At 36.9% G+C, this 18,649-nt stretch overlaps 1 protein-coding gene across 1 annotated transcript; it reads left to right on the forward strand.

The window, feature by feature from the left end:
• Positions 1–278: 278 nt before the first annotated feature.
• LOC131360185 (histamine H3 receptor) lies at positions 279–15,591 on the forward strand. The gene is made up of 3 exons (XM_058400402.1): positions 279–970; positions 2,670–2,836; positions 13,366–15,591. Exons 1-3 carry the CDS (start codon positions 757–759, stop codon positions 14,233–14,235), a joined length of 1,251 nt encoding a protein of 416 aa, XP_058256385.1. The 5' UTR covers positions 279–756; the 3' UTR covers positions 14,236–15,591.
• Positions 15,592–18,649: the final 3,058 nt, after the last annotated feature.

Genomic DNA, 18,649 nt, shown 5'->3' on the forward strand with positions numbered 1-18,649 from the left:
ATTTTAAATAACTAACAAGTGTGGCAAATAGCTAGCCTTCACACCTCAGTATTGTGCTTTATGTCTCTTTCTTGGTGGCCAGAAACTGCGTCCCAAATCCCATTCTAGTGTACTTAATAGAGTGTTAGTATAAGCACGTCTCGACCGTACGTTGCCATAGTTACCAGAATGGAGGCGTTCTATGAAAGGGGTAGTACGTACGTTTGGGACGCAGCCTTCAGTGCCATAGTAAGGGGAGGGCTGGTGCGAAGAATTTTACTCACGCGCTGTCCAAGCGCGCGCTTAGTGAGCTGTCGGTGTATCGCCTCAGCTCTCCACTCACCTCAGCTCTCCAGAAAGAGATACATATATAAGAAAGTCTTCTTTCTTATATATATAATAATCATTTTTCCATATAAAAATACATACAAATATATATATTTATATTTATTTATATATATGTATTTATATGTTCTTCCTGAATGGAGTTCTTCGCAGGGAAAAACGGTTCTCCATCCTTTATCACTCAGAAAATGAATTCTTTGTGAATATTTTCTAACACGCGGACTTTTTTTTTTTGCTTTAGTAAACTATATTAGAATTTACTAAACTTTTTTTTTGACGGCAGCTTTTTTTAAGCAAGATTTGAGAAAAAAAATAATAAATTCGGATGATTTATTTTCTTCAGTCAATGGAAGAAAGGACACTTCGACGTGTTTAAAAAAAACGAACAATGTGTGTAAAGTCGCCTCCTCTGTCTGTGTTAAGGAGTTGACCATGTTAACCTGCTTCTCTGGACACAGTAACTCCAGTGCTGAGCATGCGGGCATCTCCGGCGCCACCGTGCTCCTGGCTGCCTTAATGATGATCCTGGTGGTCGTGGTGGTCGTGGGAAACGCGCTGGTCATCTTTGCCTTCGTCGTGGACAAGAGCCTCCGAAATCAGAGCAACTACTTCTTCCTTAATTTGGCTATATCAGATTTTCTGGTCGGTAGGTATTACGTTTTATTCTGGGTGCCTGTGCGTTATTACAGTTATAGTCATGCTATAACAACTTTACTAAACTTTTATTATTATTATTATTATTATTATTATTATTATTATTATTATTATTATTGTTATTATTATTATTATTATTATTATTATTATAGAAAGAGCAAGATAATTATTATAGATTATTATTCAAGATAATAATAAATGTATACCCTATTGCTGTAGTACCACTTATTTCATACCATGACCTTATGCATTAACAGTATATTCAATTCAATTCAATTCAATTTTATTTTAATTTTATATTTAAAGTTATGTCAGTGTGCATATAGAGGATAATAAATATCCTGTCACCGGCTGTTTTTTTTTTGTAATTCTCTGCCATCCTATTGGATAGCCGGGTTCACCAGTGCAGTTTATATTACACAACTGAACTGAGGACATTTCTTCTTCACCTCTCCACTGTGATCTTCACAAGCAACCCAAAGGCTCGTTTGCCCACAATTACGTGGTCATTGTTGTATTGTCACTTGTGCATCACTGCCTCCTACACAAACGACAGAGTGTTCTGTCTAACTCCCAGACTAAATATTCTTGTCAACCTCAACACTCTAGTTTATTTCTCTTTACAAGCAGCGCGCTGAAAGTAATAGAACAAACAACCGAAATTGGTTTTGTTCTTCTAAGCGCACTCAAGAATAGCCAATCCTATCATCTTTCTTTCTCTCTCTCTCTCTCACGCACACATGCACATGCACACATGCACACACTCCAACAGGCACATCAATGGTGGTTTGTATACTCTCAATTCTTTATAACTGACTCTGACACTCTGAATCCTTGTGGATGATGAAAAATGGTGAGTTGGATATATAAAACTCACCATTTTTCATCATCCATGAGGATTCAGAGGGTCAGAGAGGATTCGAAGTGCATATATATATATATATATAAATATCCAATGTGCTTTGGTACTGTCAACTCTAATCAGTTATCTTGAGCAAAAATGAAAGCCAATCATTGCACAATCATTGATTTATCTGAAGTCTTGCTGGCACTCTCTTGATTTCTTACTGAAGTGCCAATATGGGCATTTGAAATATCATGTTCCACTTAATAGGTGTTGGCGTCATGGAAAAGCTTCAAAGTGGCCGATTCACACAGCATAGAGAATTTGGACAGAGATAGTTCAGCTCTGACTGGTTTGTGTCAACTAAAGAATTCTTTCTGGAATGCAAAATGACAGAGGATCATGAGGTTTCCTTTGTCCTGAAATTGGCCCTCTCACCCTCACCCCCTCAATAAGCCTACCTAGAGGTGAATGCCAGTACATCCTCCAGGGATGAGGACTTAATGAGGTTTTTTGTATTCAGTTGTGAAAGACCACTCTCAAATAAATGAGCTGTGCGACTCATTTTCCTCTGCAGTGGAAGCAGTTCTGGGAAGTATCACTTTCTTTTCTTTTCAACATGATGTGTTTCACTGCAGAGATGAGAGATGCTTTGTGCTTTGTAATCACTTCGGCTCTGAACTGAAAGCCATGCTTCAGATGAGCTCTAGAAAACAGATGAACAGTGTTCATTATTTGACTGATATGTATGTGTATATACTGTATGAGAGTGAAATCCTTAAGACTCATTTAGATTCTTCATTACTTCAAGTGACTGTGTTATGTACTGTCATTATTGTTTGTTCAGGGGCGTTCTGTATCCCCGTGTACATGCCCTACATCTTGACAGGCCGATGGATGCTGGGCCGTGGCCTCTGCAAGCTGTGGCTCGTGATGGACTATCTTCTCTGTACTGCCTCCGTCTTCAACATAGTCTTAATCAGCTACGACCGCTTCCTGTCTGTCACCAGAGCTGTACGTACTAATTTCAACTACCAGCACACACATTTATACTGACCAGACATGTGCCAAAATATTATAAGCATAAAGATATTTTTAAAAACACATTTGATATGGGGAAAAAAGTACCAGGGCAAAACAAATTACCAACATTAGTGCTTTGTTGCCAAGCTACTATTTGCATTTACAACTATGAGATGCCAACAATAAGGAATAATTAACCAGTTGCAGTGTTGTGGTTCAGTTTTGGCCCACTCCTGGCAAATCATTTTCAATTCTTCAGAGGTTATGAGAGTTGTTCTTATGGACTCACAATAAACTGGCAATGAGATTCAGAAGTCAAGCCTTCTTGAGTTGTCTTGGCTGCATGTTTGAGGTCGTTGTCTGGTTGAAATATCAATCTTCTCCTCAGATTCAGTTTCTTGGCCAATGAGGTTAATTTAATATTTCCAGTACCTTGCGCCATTCAACTTTCCTCCGATGTTGTGTAATATCCCACTACTAATTACAGAGAAGCAGAACTCATATTGTGACACTCCCACCTCTGTACTCTGTGTGTTTATGGAACCATTATTTCCTCAAACATGATGAGTTGAAATACTGCAATGAGTTCTATTTTTGTCTTTGCCTGAACATATTATATTGTTCCATTGAGTTATAATTTCTCTAAATGCCTTTAGATCACTGTATATATTTTGGCAGAGGAGTTTTGTGTGGAGTGTAGAAACAGAGACGATTCTGATGCAGTTCATCGCTTATTGTTCTCTGAGTAACTTGTTCGTGCTTCCCTTCACATCCTGAAACTCTTTTGTGTGACTGCTGGCTTCTCTTTTACTGCCTTATCAGTAGTTTGAAAGCGAGTTGTGAAATTTGTCATGGCTCATCTGTCAGGGTCAATTAGTTGTGGTTCCATGAACTTTCCCCTCGCATAATTATATATTATTACCCATAGTACTGACAGGAATATTTAAGATCTGTAGCTTTTTTAAACTTTATATATAGCTTTAATAATGTTGCATCTGAGAGCTATATAAAATTTAATATACACTTAATGGAGACCTGACCATCATACCAATATGTGCTCACTGAAAATGACATTCTAAAGCTATCCACCATCTTCCTCCACCATAACATCCACTCTTCTGGGAAAGCTTTCCACTAGATTTTTGTACAGGACTGTAGAAATTTCCCAATTCATCTTCAAGAGCATTAGTTAGGCCCTGATGTTGGGCAGAGAGGTCCAGTCAGCCTTCCAAACCATGTCTTTATGGACCTTGCTTTGACAATCTGTTACATGTTTGGGCTTCTTAGTTCCAGTAGAAGGAAAGGTTAATGCCACAGTAATGCCACATTCAAGACAATTGTGTGCTTCCAACTTTGTGGCAACAGTTTGGTGAAGGACCACATATGGTTTCAATTTTTTATATAGTGTGCAAATTTGTTTTTTCTATTGTTTTCTAATTGATACATTTTTAAAAAATACATTTTATAAAATATCTTTTTTATGCTCATGAATACATGCTTTTTTTGTTCATATTTAAAAATATATTAAAAAATAAAATCAAAATACAATTATATGTATACTTTTAAATGCACTATCAATAATTATATTACAAAAGGATATTAAATAACAAAAACTGAAGTGGCCAAATAGTTGTTTTCCCTCACTGTATGTTTAAATGTAGCATGTTCTAAGTGCTTAATAATTTTTATAGCAGAAAGACACAATTCACAAAGTGTATGTGGTATATTTTTTTTTTTTAAAAAAACAAAAAACACTGACAATCTACGAAGAAAACAATATTTTAAAATTTGTCCTTTTACGAAAAGCTTTCTTTTCAGTGACTAACTTTGTGCAGACTGGAGGCCAAAACACAGAGAAAAATACAAAACTTTCAAAAACTATACAGATAGGTCCTCAGATTGCCCATCCCTCTAGTGATATATGTTGTATTGCCAGTGACTGATTGCATATCGAAAACACATAAGGTTCATAGCACGTTTTAGATGATATGCCATTGTTAATTATATTTTTTCATAGTGTCAACCATCAAACAGCTAAATTCACACCTGAGGATTTCCGAGCATCATTACTTAAAAAAAAATCATTTAGAAAGTTAAGAAGTCTTCACTTTATTGTTTGCTCTACAGAAAAATAGTTACAGACATTTTACTGCTTATTGTGTGATTGAACACAAAAAAGGACAACAACCATGAGATAAATTGAGTAAATGGTTTTTGTTCAATATAACTTCCACTAAAGTTTATCCTCTGACGCAGCACAGAAGAAAGGAGCTGCTTTTATTCTGTGCAGCTCAAAGTGTTTATTTGATTTATGGTGGTTGTCTGAAACTGTTGAGTGAATACAGATTGCAAAAGATAAAAATAGTCCTTCTGATCGTTTTGAGACCTGACACATCACTATAACAAGCCTGTCCCCTCTCACTGACCTTTCCATTCCGCTTGTGTTTGTTGTCTGAGTGTAGGTTCTGATGCTATCCCCAAAGCTAAAAGTCAATGCTAAATGAGGAAAACAAAGTGGTGTGTCTTCACTGGGCATAGTTTTGACCTTCCTAATATCCAGTAAAATGAGGCTGGATGTAAGTGAGCCCTTATGTAACATTCTTCACCATCATGAAAATGGCTCATCCTAAAATAACCACAGCAAACAACATGGGAGCAATGATACACAGTGACAAGAGAATATTGGTGAGGGAAAAATTAATAATCAGAACAGAAAATAGCATGTTAAAGCTGCTTTTGTTTCCTGGGATTAATATGGTGATGGTCTAATACAGGAATAACTAGGAAAAAGGCAAGGCTTTTGGTTCTTAGAAATTAATCAAATTTAACAGGATGCAGGAATAAAAGGATGGAAACTGACATTCATATTTAAAACGAACTCAATTATTTACTATCTCAGTCAAACCTGAATGCTGAAGTGCCTGAAGAGGATCATCTTTCTCTGTGTAGTTGTATTTATGAAGGTATGAAATCATCATCGAAATCTCTTCATCCAGACTCATACACAGATATTTCTGTAATTCTGTATCCCTGCCTCATGTTCAGTTTTCCTGGGACTCTGACTAGTATAAAGTGTATCCATTGTAAATTAATGAGCAGTTCATCCATCTAATAGTGAACAGTACAACCATCACTAAGCGAACACGTGCAATGAATATCTATCATTAAGCTTATCAATTAATTTCACGTACTTCAGAAAAGACAAAGTCAATTTTGTCTGAAAACTATTGGTCAAAGAAAATGAACAGAATAGACATCTTACTTAGATATGATTGCTTGCTTAATTAGCTAGTTTAAACTGCTTGCTAAAGTGCTTACTGTTGGACAAAACTGTCTCCTTATAAGTCAGCAATGGGAGCCGGCAAGATAACAGAATAATTAATTCTGCAGTACAATCTTCCAGGAGACCATTTATTCATGAGGATACATGTTTTGAAAAGCTCTTCGGAGTGTTAGTAGTAGAGAGTTAAAAAATGTTTAATATCAATCAAAACCTCTATTGATAATACAGTGTCACTTCTGAATAAATATGGATATGAGGTTTAAAAATGATAGTGTCTGAAGGGCATAGTAAGTAATACACCAGGGAAGCTTGAATACTTGTTGAATGCACTTTCATTAAAAAGGCAAATAAGTAAAAAGTGGTTCTGGAAGTCTGTAACAATACAGCTGTGAGCTGGATGAATATAATTTAGGAGGTTCTTTTATTCGCCATTATTGCAAAGTCCATAGAACCCAAGTGAACGGGTTTACCCTGAATATCTCTCTAGAGTGTTGTGGAAGTCATCTGAGGCATGGGATGCATAGCTAATAATTTCCTGTTAAGCTGAAGCCCAGCTGTGAGCCAGTAAAGTAAAGCAATGCAATCTTTTAAACAGCATTCAGATGTGAAAAGCCTGAATGATTCCTTGGCATCAAAAAGGTTTGAAATAATTCAGCCAATATTCACCAAGCCGTCAGTAGCTGCAAAAGGAGCAAACAAATTACCTGGAAATTCCTAGTTGCTAAACATTTCTTTGATATCTCAACATTGTATTACAGTTCACCCAATGAGAATAATATCAATATCTTTAATTGTATTTGTGATGCAATACCTTTTACAATCAATAGATTACCAAGCATTGGCAATTCCTTGGTTTTATAATAAAATTTGTGAACAATAGGCTTCTTGAAATGGCAGTAAATTCCAATTTACAACATTCGAACCATTTGCATTTACAGTTTTGACTTGATGCTGAGGCTTGAGCAGAATGATACCAAACTCGGCGCTGAACAAACAAAATGGTAGTCTACTGCTTTTAGCAACAGTCCAAACCAAAATTATTGGCACCCTTGGTAAAGATGGCTATATGAATTTATCCGTGAGTTAGAAAGTCACTTAGTCACATTCATCAACTTTGGGAAGATGGAGAATAAACAAAGGCAGTGACAAACGTGTGCTGACCTTCCCAAATAAGGCAACGGCTATCATAAACACAACTTAACATATAACTTATTGGTGTGTAATGTTTAATATCTGTGTGTGATGTTAATATAGTACATTTTTAGAGAAATGATCTGCAGGTTTTCAGTGCAACTTATGACAGTGATCAACAGTTTTTCACTAATGGATTCATTTAGTCAGAGCCTCACAGACCTAACCTTATGCTGAATTTAGTTACAGCCAGCCTATGTGATTAATGAGCAAATGAATTTTAAAGGGACGTGTTAGATTTGGGTTTGATGTGAACTCTGCTGCATGAACAGGTTTAACAACCTCTGTTAAACAGTGTTAATATTGTGCTTGTTCTTCATGTTTGTCGCTGGTTAATTTTGCTTCACACTGTTGGGGTTGCAACCTTGTGTGGGATTGCCTAGAAGGATGAAGAATTGCCAGCCAAACTCTACCGATTTCAGTTTTTGTTTTCTTTAAAAAGTTTGCTTTCCAATGCAGGACATCATCACCAGTTCTGGTTTCTTTTTATGCTTGTTAATGCCATGACCTGGTGTAGGCAGTTATTATGTTTTAGGCAATGTTGTATGTAGATATCAAACCTGTGAGTTTTAACACCAGAGATCACTGCTACAAATTGCCCCAAAATCTATTTATTTAGTTCAATGGACACCCTAGAAGCCTTTTTTTTATAATATTAAAAATATTTGTAACATACTTCTCATTCAGAACTATGTAGTTATCTGGAGAAAGCTTTAAAATAGATAAAAAACATATTTCTAGCATTTTGTTCATCGTGCTACAAGATAGAGCTTATGTGAGCTGTCACACCCTTACTGTAATCATACTGCATACATGATTACTTATATGGATAAAAACACAACTTTCTCAGTGCAGTCCTGAACTAGCAGATTGTCAAGAACCATAAAATGTCTGTGAGAAAAGCTGCTCATGTAATTGCTCATAATGACTTTGCTCAGCTAAACATACTGCTCACAGAATGGAAGAAAAGGTACTTTTGGCTCTAAGACCTTCTGTGGTTCCTATTCTGAGATATATTTATTCCTAGAAAGAAATTGTACCAATTTTTTAGACTTATGCTAATACTTTTTTTTTTTTTTACTTGTTCATCAACAGAGGAAAGTGTTAATGATTTCTAAACATAATTGCCCACCCACAGGAAGCAGTTCTGTTGCTAATTGTTATTGTTAGATGAGGCTTCATTTAATGAGATGCAGAGCCTCAATGAATCATGACTAAATTACTCATGGTAAAGAATTAATTAATTAATTTCTTTGCCTCAGTGTGTTGTCACACATTACATTTATGTATTTGGTAATAACACACTACTTTTTTTTTTTTTTAACACAGAGGTAGTGGTGGAGGGGACAGTGGTTACAGCTCATTTTCATCTTCAGGAACTCAGTTTCTAAAATACTGTACTGTCTTGGGGAAATATCCTAAAATGTAGGGTTGATTAGACCAATATCATTATATACAAAATAAAATCTAATATACTTGTGTATGTATGTATGTATATATATATATATATATATATATATATATATATATATATATATGTATATATGTATAAGTTTATATTCAATTATACACTGAGTGGACTTTATAAGAACATAAGTATAAACCAGAACACCAGATCTTAAATGACTCAACTGCTGGATAATAGTAGATTCAGTAGCATCTTTCCAGATGTGTTGTGCTGATTATAATATTGCACCAGATCAGAGCTGTGCCAGTACTGTAGGTCAAATTACAAATTGACATGGAACGTTTCTAGTAAGTTTAATACAGTTGTAATCAGTGAGCTCAAAATCATTTTGCCCTTCCAACCCTGGGAGACAGAATACCATTTTGACCTCCTTTTAATTCTCCACGGTCCTTTTAAAAACCATGATCGCTGAGCAGCTTTGCTTTTTATAAAACAAAGAGCAGAGTGACATCCTGTTTTTCTAAAAGCAACTACACACTCGCAGCCATTACAGTATCAAAAGCATATTCTGCCATTTCTTACCTAATGAGGTTTTTTTGTGTGGGTCCTCAATAGATATGTAATCCAGTTTTCTTAAAGAATGTCAGCGCATCCAGTTTATCCCATCAATAGTTATTTCTTCCTTTAATTGCTTTTAAGAGCGAATGTGTTCCATCAGTCATTAATGAGCCATTAGTGTAAACCTTTAACATTTGAGAAGAGCCTCAAAAGAAGTCTTTCTTGTATGTTGAGTGTTTCTGTGACATTTCTAGGGAAATACTGAACAACTTGAGGCTTGAGCTGACATGAACACTGGGTTTCATCATGCTACCTTTTGTACAGAATAGCATTTGAAAATTCTAGAAAGTGAACTTACATAAAAGAGACATGCACAAAAAGCATCCTGTCAGAACTGGATTGAAAACTGAAAGCAGAATGTGTAAATGTGCAAACACACTAAGGTTTTATGTAATCACTGAACATACAGCTGTAGCACTATGAGGCGTGAAATGCTATAAGAAAAGTCAGGAATAGCTGTGGGCCAATGTGCTCAATTCCACTTTCCCCCAAGGCAACTTTTATCTCCAATTGTAGTGGAAAAAAGTATATAACGAAAATGCACCTTAAGGACTTGCACTTGTCCACTGCCAAACAGAAGCAGATGATTGCTTTTCATTGTCACAGTCTCATTTGTCATCTTTTGAAAAGGAAGAAGCCATTGCACTTTCTCTCTGGCTGGACCCGGGAGCTTTAAATGCTGTGAACTCTCACAATAACACCGGTGTCATCCATCACTAGAGGAAACGTGCCTACACCAGTCCATGATCTACAAAATCAGCAGTATTGGGACAAAACAAAAATATAGAACTCAGATATAGAACTCCATTTGCATTTATAGCCATTTCATGGGTTTGTAGTGCTGTAGATGCATACAATGCTAAAACCATTACATTCAAGTTGTCTTATAGTTGTATTTTCCTAAAAAAAAGGGAGGTTTTATTCCTCTTATACCAAAGTGATATATTTTCTCACTTATTAATGAACACATCAAACATGAAACAAGTTACAGTAAAATAATAAGGTGCCAATATTTCTGTCCTGTAGACTCTTTCCTGCCAGAAACATTTAACAGTGAAGGGTCTCCTTTTTTTTTTGTTTAAAGTTTGTTACAAGCCAGTAAGCTATATTAGCAGTACAGTCTAATTGGAATAGCTACCAACACTCTCCCCAGACACCAACCATATACCCATTTATCAACTCTACTAAAACACAAATTAAACAATGCACCCCAGGTGTTTGATTTACAGGTTACATAACAGTATACAGAGCAGCTTGTAGCTACAGACACTGCACAGTGACACTAATGATTTCTGCTATTTTCTTCCCAGCTTTATTTTTCTTTTTATGTTTCAATGCACGTTTAGAGAGAGAGGTCATAAACGAAAGGATAAGAGGAAACAGTTTTTTTTTTTTTTTTAATTTTACTCAAGTTAAGCCTTATAGGAACTAATTGCAGGGAGGAACTAAAGTTGTGACAAGGGGAGATAAAAAAACAAAACTTCTGTGCAAGATTAGTTCAAGGCATCCTTCAAACCAAGTGAAAATCTCAATTTGCATGACACACTGTCGCTAAAATAGTGGTGTTGTGCCATGCAAGTACATAGAAAATGAATGATTTTATTGTCGATTGCCACAGTCCCCTCATTCACCAGTCTGTGCTTTACATTTTGAGAAAGACTAATAAGGTGTATATTATCAGCTGGAGGACAGAGTTAGTCTGTTGTTGTCTCCACTTAGGTACCTTCTATAAAGCAAAGCTGCACACACAGCAATAAAGCGGAGAGCATTCCCAACAGTTCATCTAAACAAGTAATTTTACACACTTAGGCGGTGAATTAAATCTGAAGTAATCCCAGGACAGATACATGTAGTAATGTTGGAACTTGTTGCCACTGCAAACACTGAATTTAGGGATGTACCAGATGCTGTTTATGACATGTAACAACCTCCCTAGTTCCTCCCTAGGCCTGTGTGTGGTGTTCTGTTATGGGGCAAGCAGAAAGCAAACAACTGGAATGCTTCTCATAATAACTAATGATGCTTTTCTATTTACTTTTATTCATTTGGCACTTGCAAAACAAGCATGCATTTGAAGACAACTTCAATTTATAGCATTATAGCTATATTGAGGTTCCTCAGATGTTTCTTTATTAACACACATTATAAAATGTTCAAGTGTAGATTTGTATGGTCAACATCCCACATAATACAGTGAGGTGTTTATCTAAGATTCCAGAAATCCTAGAATAGTCAAGGTCAGTGCTTTTTAATGTTCAGAGCAATAGGAAAGAGCATTTTCCAGTTTCTCTGCACCATGAATTGTTACAGTTAAATAGGGAAAAAAGTGAGGAATGTGTACAGTAATAAAATGAAAAACTTTGGAACTATTGGTATATTGCTGTGGTATAAGATGGAATAAAGACTTTAGGGCATTCTTTTACAGGAAAATAATCAAATTCAGGGTGGACTGTTGCTGATTGTTTTCTTGTAACAGCACACTCCCAGTGTTTATTTCCTACATAATGATTTATGAATTGTGAATTAGACGTATACTGTACTGCACCCAAAGAAAAAACCATGGAACATTCAAACTTCCACACATCTGTACTGAGCAATGCAGAAGTGTAGGTGAGGAATAAGAACAATGCTCAAGGGTCAAATAGTGGCAGTCCAGTCCTTTTAGTCATTAGCACAGATCTTTAATCGTTGCACTAACAGCCCATTTGAGTGAACAGCACAGAAACATGCAACGGTGTTTCTCACAGACAACACCATTATCTATCCCACTGCACATTCTAATTATATTTACACTTAGCAATTTTGTCATAATAAAGACCTACGACCTGTTTACAGCAAAATGAAAAATATGATCGATATGCTAAAATAGCAGATTTTTTAAAAACAAGCTGTTAGTTAAGCTCATGGGCAGATTTTTATGTTATTATGCCAGACATTTAAAATGAATAGACCAGTGTATTCACTTAATCAGTGAATATAATGAAAATAGAAAAACATTTTCTAAATGTCTTTACCGACTGCAAGAAAAACAAGCATAAACCTGTTCATAGGATGTGCAATGAACATACTACAGCATGCTATAAGCGTCTCTTTGTAGGTCATTAACCTGTATACACAAGTAATATGAGATGGTTTGATATCAGGGTTGTAATTTAGATAAATTAATTAAATAATTTAAATAAATCAATTTCAAAGGCGATGACTAGGGCAAAGGCAATAATCATATATAGATGATCAATTTTATTTTATTATAAATAAAGTATTTTAAAAAAGACAGACAGCTGATGTTTAAAAACCTTATTTAAAAGCATTATTTTAAAAGATGTCTAAGTAATGGACATTTTGTTTATATTTAAACTTAAAATACGTATTATTGACTAGATAATAAAGTTTGTCATTAAAATTGCACTAGTATTTCATGAGGTGTAATAATACCTTTACATCATTTCCTGCCTGATTCAGTCCTAGTTAAAGAGACACTCTTCAGTAAAGTGAGGAACTCTTCAAAATCCTGTATGAGCTACAGAGAGCTGCATGACTTCAGGCACATGCTGCCTTGATAGTTACACCAGCAGGTCTGCCAGTGTCAGACTTTTTACACCAAATTGGGAATGTTAAGAAACAATGCTGGGGGTGAAAAAGTTGATTAAGGAGCAGAGACTGAGAAAAAGAAGAAAAATGTGTCTGCCACAGTTGTGTGTGCCTGAACCGTTTGGGCTTTTAAGGTCTTTCTGTTTTTTTGAGAAGTAGTTAAGGTGGGAATTTTGTTAGAGCTGGCATCCCTGCACTCCAGTGTTGTTTCAATCTAATTAATAGCTTTTGTTTTGGTACACACTGCAAAGAGTCTAAATGGATCTCACTCAAACACTCATTATTAAGTTTGAAATGATTCATATGAATGTAACACTATGGCTCATATTCAGGTGCATTTGTTTGCTGTATGGAAAATGTATTGAGTCACTATTATATCAAATTAATTGTTACCTACTGCGTATATCTCTTGTGTACTCCATTTCCCAGGTGAGGTACAGAGCACAGCAGGGAATGACTCGGCTCGCTGTGGGAAAGATGCTGGCAGTGTGGCTGCTGGCTTTTCTCCTCTATGGCCCGGCCATTATCTTCTGGGAGGATGTAGCTGGCCAGAGCATTGTTCCTGCTGATGAGTGCTTTGCCGAGTTCTATTGCACATGGTACTTCCTGCTTAGTGCGTCTACCTTTGAGTTCTTCTCACCGTTTATCTCAGTGACCTTCTTCAACCTCAGCATCTACCTCAACATCCAGCGACGGAACAAGAGCCGTGCACTTCACCGCGGTGCAGAGAAGGAGGATGGCTGGAGGGTGGTGGATGGTGGTGCATCTCCCTCGTCTGCCGTCTTCTTTGTCAGGACACGCAAAGTCTCCTCTAGTGAACCGGCACCCGTTTCCGCGGTGATCGAGGAAGACTTGGAGATTTCTCCGTCCTCCAGTGGAGACCCCAGCTGCAGCCATTCAGTGTCTCTCTCTCTGAAGACAGTCAATAAGAAGAAAGGAGCGTTGAGCTGCTGGTTAAAGACACGCATGGTCCAGACACAGGCACCCTCAAGGAACGGGGAGCATTCGCGTCTCTCGCGGGACAAGAAGATCGCCAAATCTTTGGCAATAATAGTGTGTGTTTTCGGCGTGTGCTGGGCTCCGTACACCTTACTCATGATCATTCGAGCAGCCTGTAGCGGCACTTGTATAGAACATCACTGGTACGAAGTCACGTTCTGGCTACTCTGGCTCAATTCAGCCATCAACCCTTTCCTGTATCCGCTGTGTCACAGCAGCTTTCGCAGGGCCTTCGCCAAGATCCTTTGCCCTAAACGGCAATCTGTCAGGCCACACGAGGAAACCCCATCCTGCCAGTGACAACAGACTAGATTTCACACAGTCTGCAATCATCAGTGGGGATTATGTGTGAATGTTGAGGCAGCAGCCTGTAAGATGCTCGTGTCTGAGAAAATCAATAAGACCATAGGCAGCTTAATTGTGTGGAGAGAAAACATCTTGTTATTTTCCATAAAGAAAACTTTTTCGTTTTTGATTGCCTGTTTTCATTTTTCAGAAATGCACATTTACGATGAAAGACAATTCTGTTAACTGCTCAAACTTTTTTGATTCTCGGAAAGGAATAGTGTTAAAAGTAATGCATGAGCATGTACAGTCCATTCCATCATCCTCTCGATTATCCTCCATAACGATGATGTGCATTCAACTAGACAGAGCTTAGAGTGTAATAATGCAAAGGAAGGCAGAGGAAAAGTAATCCATTTTCTGGAGACTTTCTCTGTGTCCCTTTGCAGCACTCTGAACGTAGTCTGGTGTTGTTTTCGAATGTGAGACAAACTGGTGTTAGTTTTGTCATTTCTAAGGAATGTGACTCGTGTTTTTCACAGGTTTGATTTACAATTTGGAAGGACAGCTGAACTTGAGCAAATGTTCTGTTGTTTTAGTCCGCCATTTTAACAAATAATGACAAATGGATTCTCAATTCTAGCGTGTGTGGTTATGTCTGGAGCCACACATGGTGTGTGATTGTATTGTTGACACTTAAATAATCAATTGTGACTTAGTATAAAAAAAAAAAAAAAAGTGAAATTTTTTTAGAAACAATCATTTAAAGGGTGTTTTTTAAAAATGATCCTTGTACATAGTTAAATTTCCTCTGCTTCTCAAATGATTTGTTGTTTCCATATAAATAAACTTGACATTTGTGAACGCTTTAAAATGCCATGCCGTGACGAACGCACTACAGGTGTGTCAGTTATAATCAAGTAGCCCCAATGTCTAGTTCTTCTTAATGTTTCCTGAAACAATGACAAGACCTTAATCCGACTGCAGAATCACACAAATATCTCAGAATGTCTCGGAAATGTCATGCAATTCACCCTTCTGTGTTACAGAGCAATCTAATTTACTTGTCCAGCACGGTTCAAACTGCCTATTATGACTATCAGTATACATCCACAGAGTGATACACTAAACTGTACCGTTTTACTCCACACTTTAGTTAGTAGAAGCTATTTTCCAGATCAGTTCCAGCACTCTGCTCAATTTCAACTCAACATTAATCAGAGGCATCCTCTGCAAACCTCAGGTCTGTTTAACAGCCATTTCTACATCCGTGCTACGTGTTAAAGAAAGCAGCACATTAAGCTGAGTGAAGTAGAAAGGCAGATAGCAAAAGATGTTTATATGAAACATTTTCATGGATTAAAAATTGCATTTTGGTTGGTTCATACCTCTGTGGAATATTTTTTTTTTCCTGAAATATGTTCACATACGAGAAAACTGTAGGCTAATATGCAAATCAGTATTTAAAGTAAGTTCGCCTTAATGAGGTTTCCTCGTACGGAAGGAAACATTAATCGCGTAGTGCAAAGATGGCAAGAAATCCCACAAGGAGCTGTAATGTGTTTGCTGAAGTTCTATAGCTTAAGCAGTCGGGAAAATGGAGCATCTGTCATTAATTCCACTGCCAACATGTATTAGAAATACGCATTATATGAGGAGAATATTAACTAGGCCAGATTACTAAATAACTATCCGGTGTGTAGAGTCTTGATTAAATTGGAAAGCTGATCAAAAATCTTTCACCAAGCTGATGATCACAGCCACAGCACTTTAGTGTGTTAAGAGCAGTGCTATAATTCCCGATCTCCCCCCCCCAGCTGCACTTTTCCATTTTTGACCTTGACGATGATTGTAGGTCTATTACCAATGGCTTATCCTCATAATGTAGCTAGGAATCAGATATAGCTAGTGATAGTCTTCACAGCCACCTTTAATATCCTCCTGTTAGTCTGCGGGTGAAGATGAAACAGACAGAGACTCATTAAAGAGCTGGGAGCAGGTTAGAGAGTCAACACGCTTCCACTTTAGACTCAGCTGCAATTTAAAACGTGGCAGTACGATCCAGGGCCTCGGGGCGAAGCCGATGAGGAAGGCAGACACAAACTCATTTAAGAGCGTTATCTCACCCACGCTGCAGCTCCGCTAGCCTGAGAGCTTAATGAACAGTGGTACACACTCATACACACATCATGCCCCACACAGCTGCTGATAATGCTCTTATCAATCGCTGGCTTGTAGTTTACAAGGAACTTGCATATGAGATTAATCCCTTCCGAATTAATCCCTAGAGCTCTTCTGAGATGGTCTGTTTTGATAGTAAGCTTTTATTAACACAAATTAAAATTGGGCATGCAGCAATAGCAAATTTTTTAGAGCATGTATGAGCTTTGATCCTCAGTACTGAGCTGAGCGTTTAGCATTTATTGGGGCGTCATGAAACCTTTTATTTAGCTCTGTGTTGTGTGCTGCTAGCAATGAACTCCACAAAGACAGCGGACCCAAGCAACTATAGCGAGTGTGGTCATTACAAATGAGCTCCATAAATTGTATCCGCCGCCTCATGCTCTCTATTACAGATACTTTTGCTTTTTGTTAGCCATAAAAACTATACCATGCTTACTTCATGTAGTGTCACGTAGTACTAGAGCTTTAGATGCATCCCTATTAAAAATCTGCTCATGACTTTTACGCTTTGTAAACAAAACATCCAAGAGAAGCTTTGAACACTGTTTCAGACCCGGGTGCAGAAATGGTCCAAACAATAATTAGCACTAGCATAGCAGTGACCATGTACGGCGTAAAGGCTGGAGAATGAGGTCTTGGTGCTACTGTGTTTTGTCTGCACATACACTAGATGAAAGCGGGCAGTGGGGGGAGTACAGCGCGGGCAGTTGGTCAGTGGGTGTATGTTGCACATTTGCAATGATGTGACAAAAGCAAGACAATGAATGAGCCCCACGGCACTGAATGCTGCCGTCACTACAGCCACTTTTCTGGCTTCTTCAAAAGCAGATTTAAAAGAGTTACTTTGAACAAAAATGCAAGGGACAAACTAGAAAACAAAACTGCACATATTAAAACAAGAACATGGTATTCCAAGCACAGAATCACATCCTGTTCAGACGCTGAATGACTTGGAAAGGCAAACACAGCAAACTGATTATAATGATGGAAAATAGAGGCTCTAACATGCATGATGCAACTGATGATGATCAACTCTACTGAAACTCAGAGACAGAGAGCTGTACCTGCCAAGGTATTCCAAAAGAAAAGCCAGACGGTGAGAATCCGCTGGCCAGAGCGACTGAACTGAATTCAAATGGCTGTGAAGAACAGCCCATGTAAAATGCATGGTTTCACCAGAGGAAACAATGTGTGTGTGCAAGACACAAGTGTGAGAGGAGAGTGATGGAGCTGTAATGAGTCTGATTTGGCAGGTAGATGAAAGGATGGCTAAGAGGAGGCAAATCTGTGCAGGCTAATAGCAAAACAGTGTCATGAAACAGGAGACTGATATTTATTTTAAAAGAGGGAGACATTTTTAAAGCTAAACATTTGCCAATACAAGTTTCAATTCCCCATGATAACATATTAGAGTCTGATGTGTTTGCCAAAAGAAATAATGGCTGCAGGCTTGAGCTTTGCTAAACTGGTGAGATAAGAGAATATTCAACCCAAACAGGCAATCAATTTCCATCATATAAACAAACACGCCAATACACGAGCCATCTATGATGCGTTTATCCTGAGACGCACTGTAGATTAACCTTCAAAAATACTTGATAGGAAAAACTTTCCCTTACATAAATCCCAAGATTAACACTAATCACTAATAATGTTATTCTTAACATGTCAAGTTTATATACACACACACATATATATATATATATATGTGTGTGTATATATATATATATGTGTGTGTGTGTATATATATATATATGTGTGTGTGTATATATATATATATATGTGTGTGTATATATATATATATATATATATATATATATATATATATATATATATATATATACATACATACATATATATATATATATATATATATATATATATATATATATATATATATATATATATATATATATATACATACATATATATATATACATATATATATACATACATACATATACATACATACATAATATATATGTGTATATATGCATGCATATCTATGCATGGTGGTCCATTGGAGGAACATTTTATGTATAAATAAAACGCGTTTGCTTCTTCTTGTCCGTCTTAACATTTGAAAGCAAAATGTAAAAAAGTACATAAGTGTGTGTGCACTTATTAGGGGGACAAAAATCTTAAAAAAAAAAAACGTTCAGGACATGAACATTTCACATATTGAATCTTTACAATGCAGAAGCACTTAACAGATACTTTATCATTGTTACATTGAACTTCCAAA

Source organism: Hemibagrus wyckioides, linkage group LG10 (assembly GCF_019097595.1).
Source record: "Hemibagrus wyckioides isolate EC202008001 linkage group LG10, SWU_Hwy_1.0, whole genome shotgun sequence".
Classification (NCBI taxonomy): Eukaryota; Metazoa; Chordata; class Actinopteri; order Siluriformes; family Bagridae; genus Hemibagrus; species Hemibagrus wyckioides.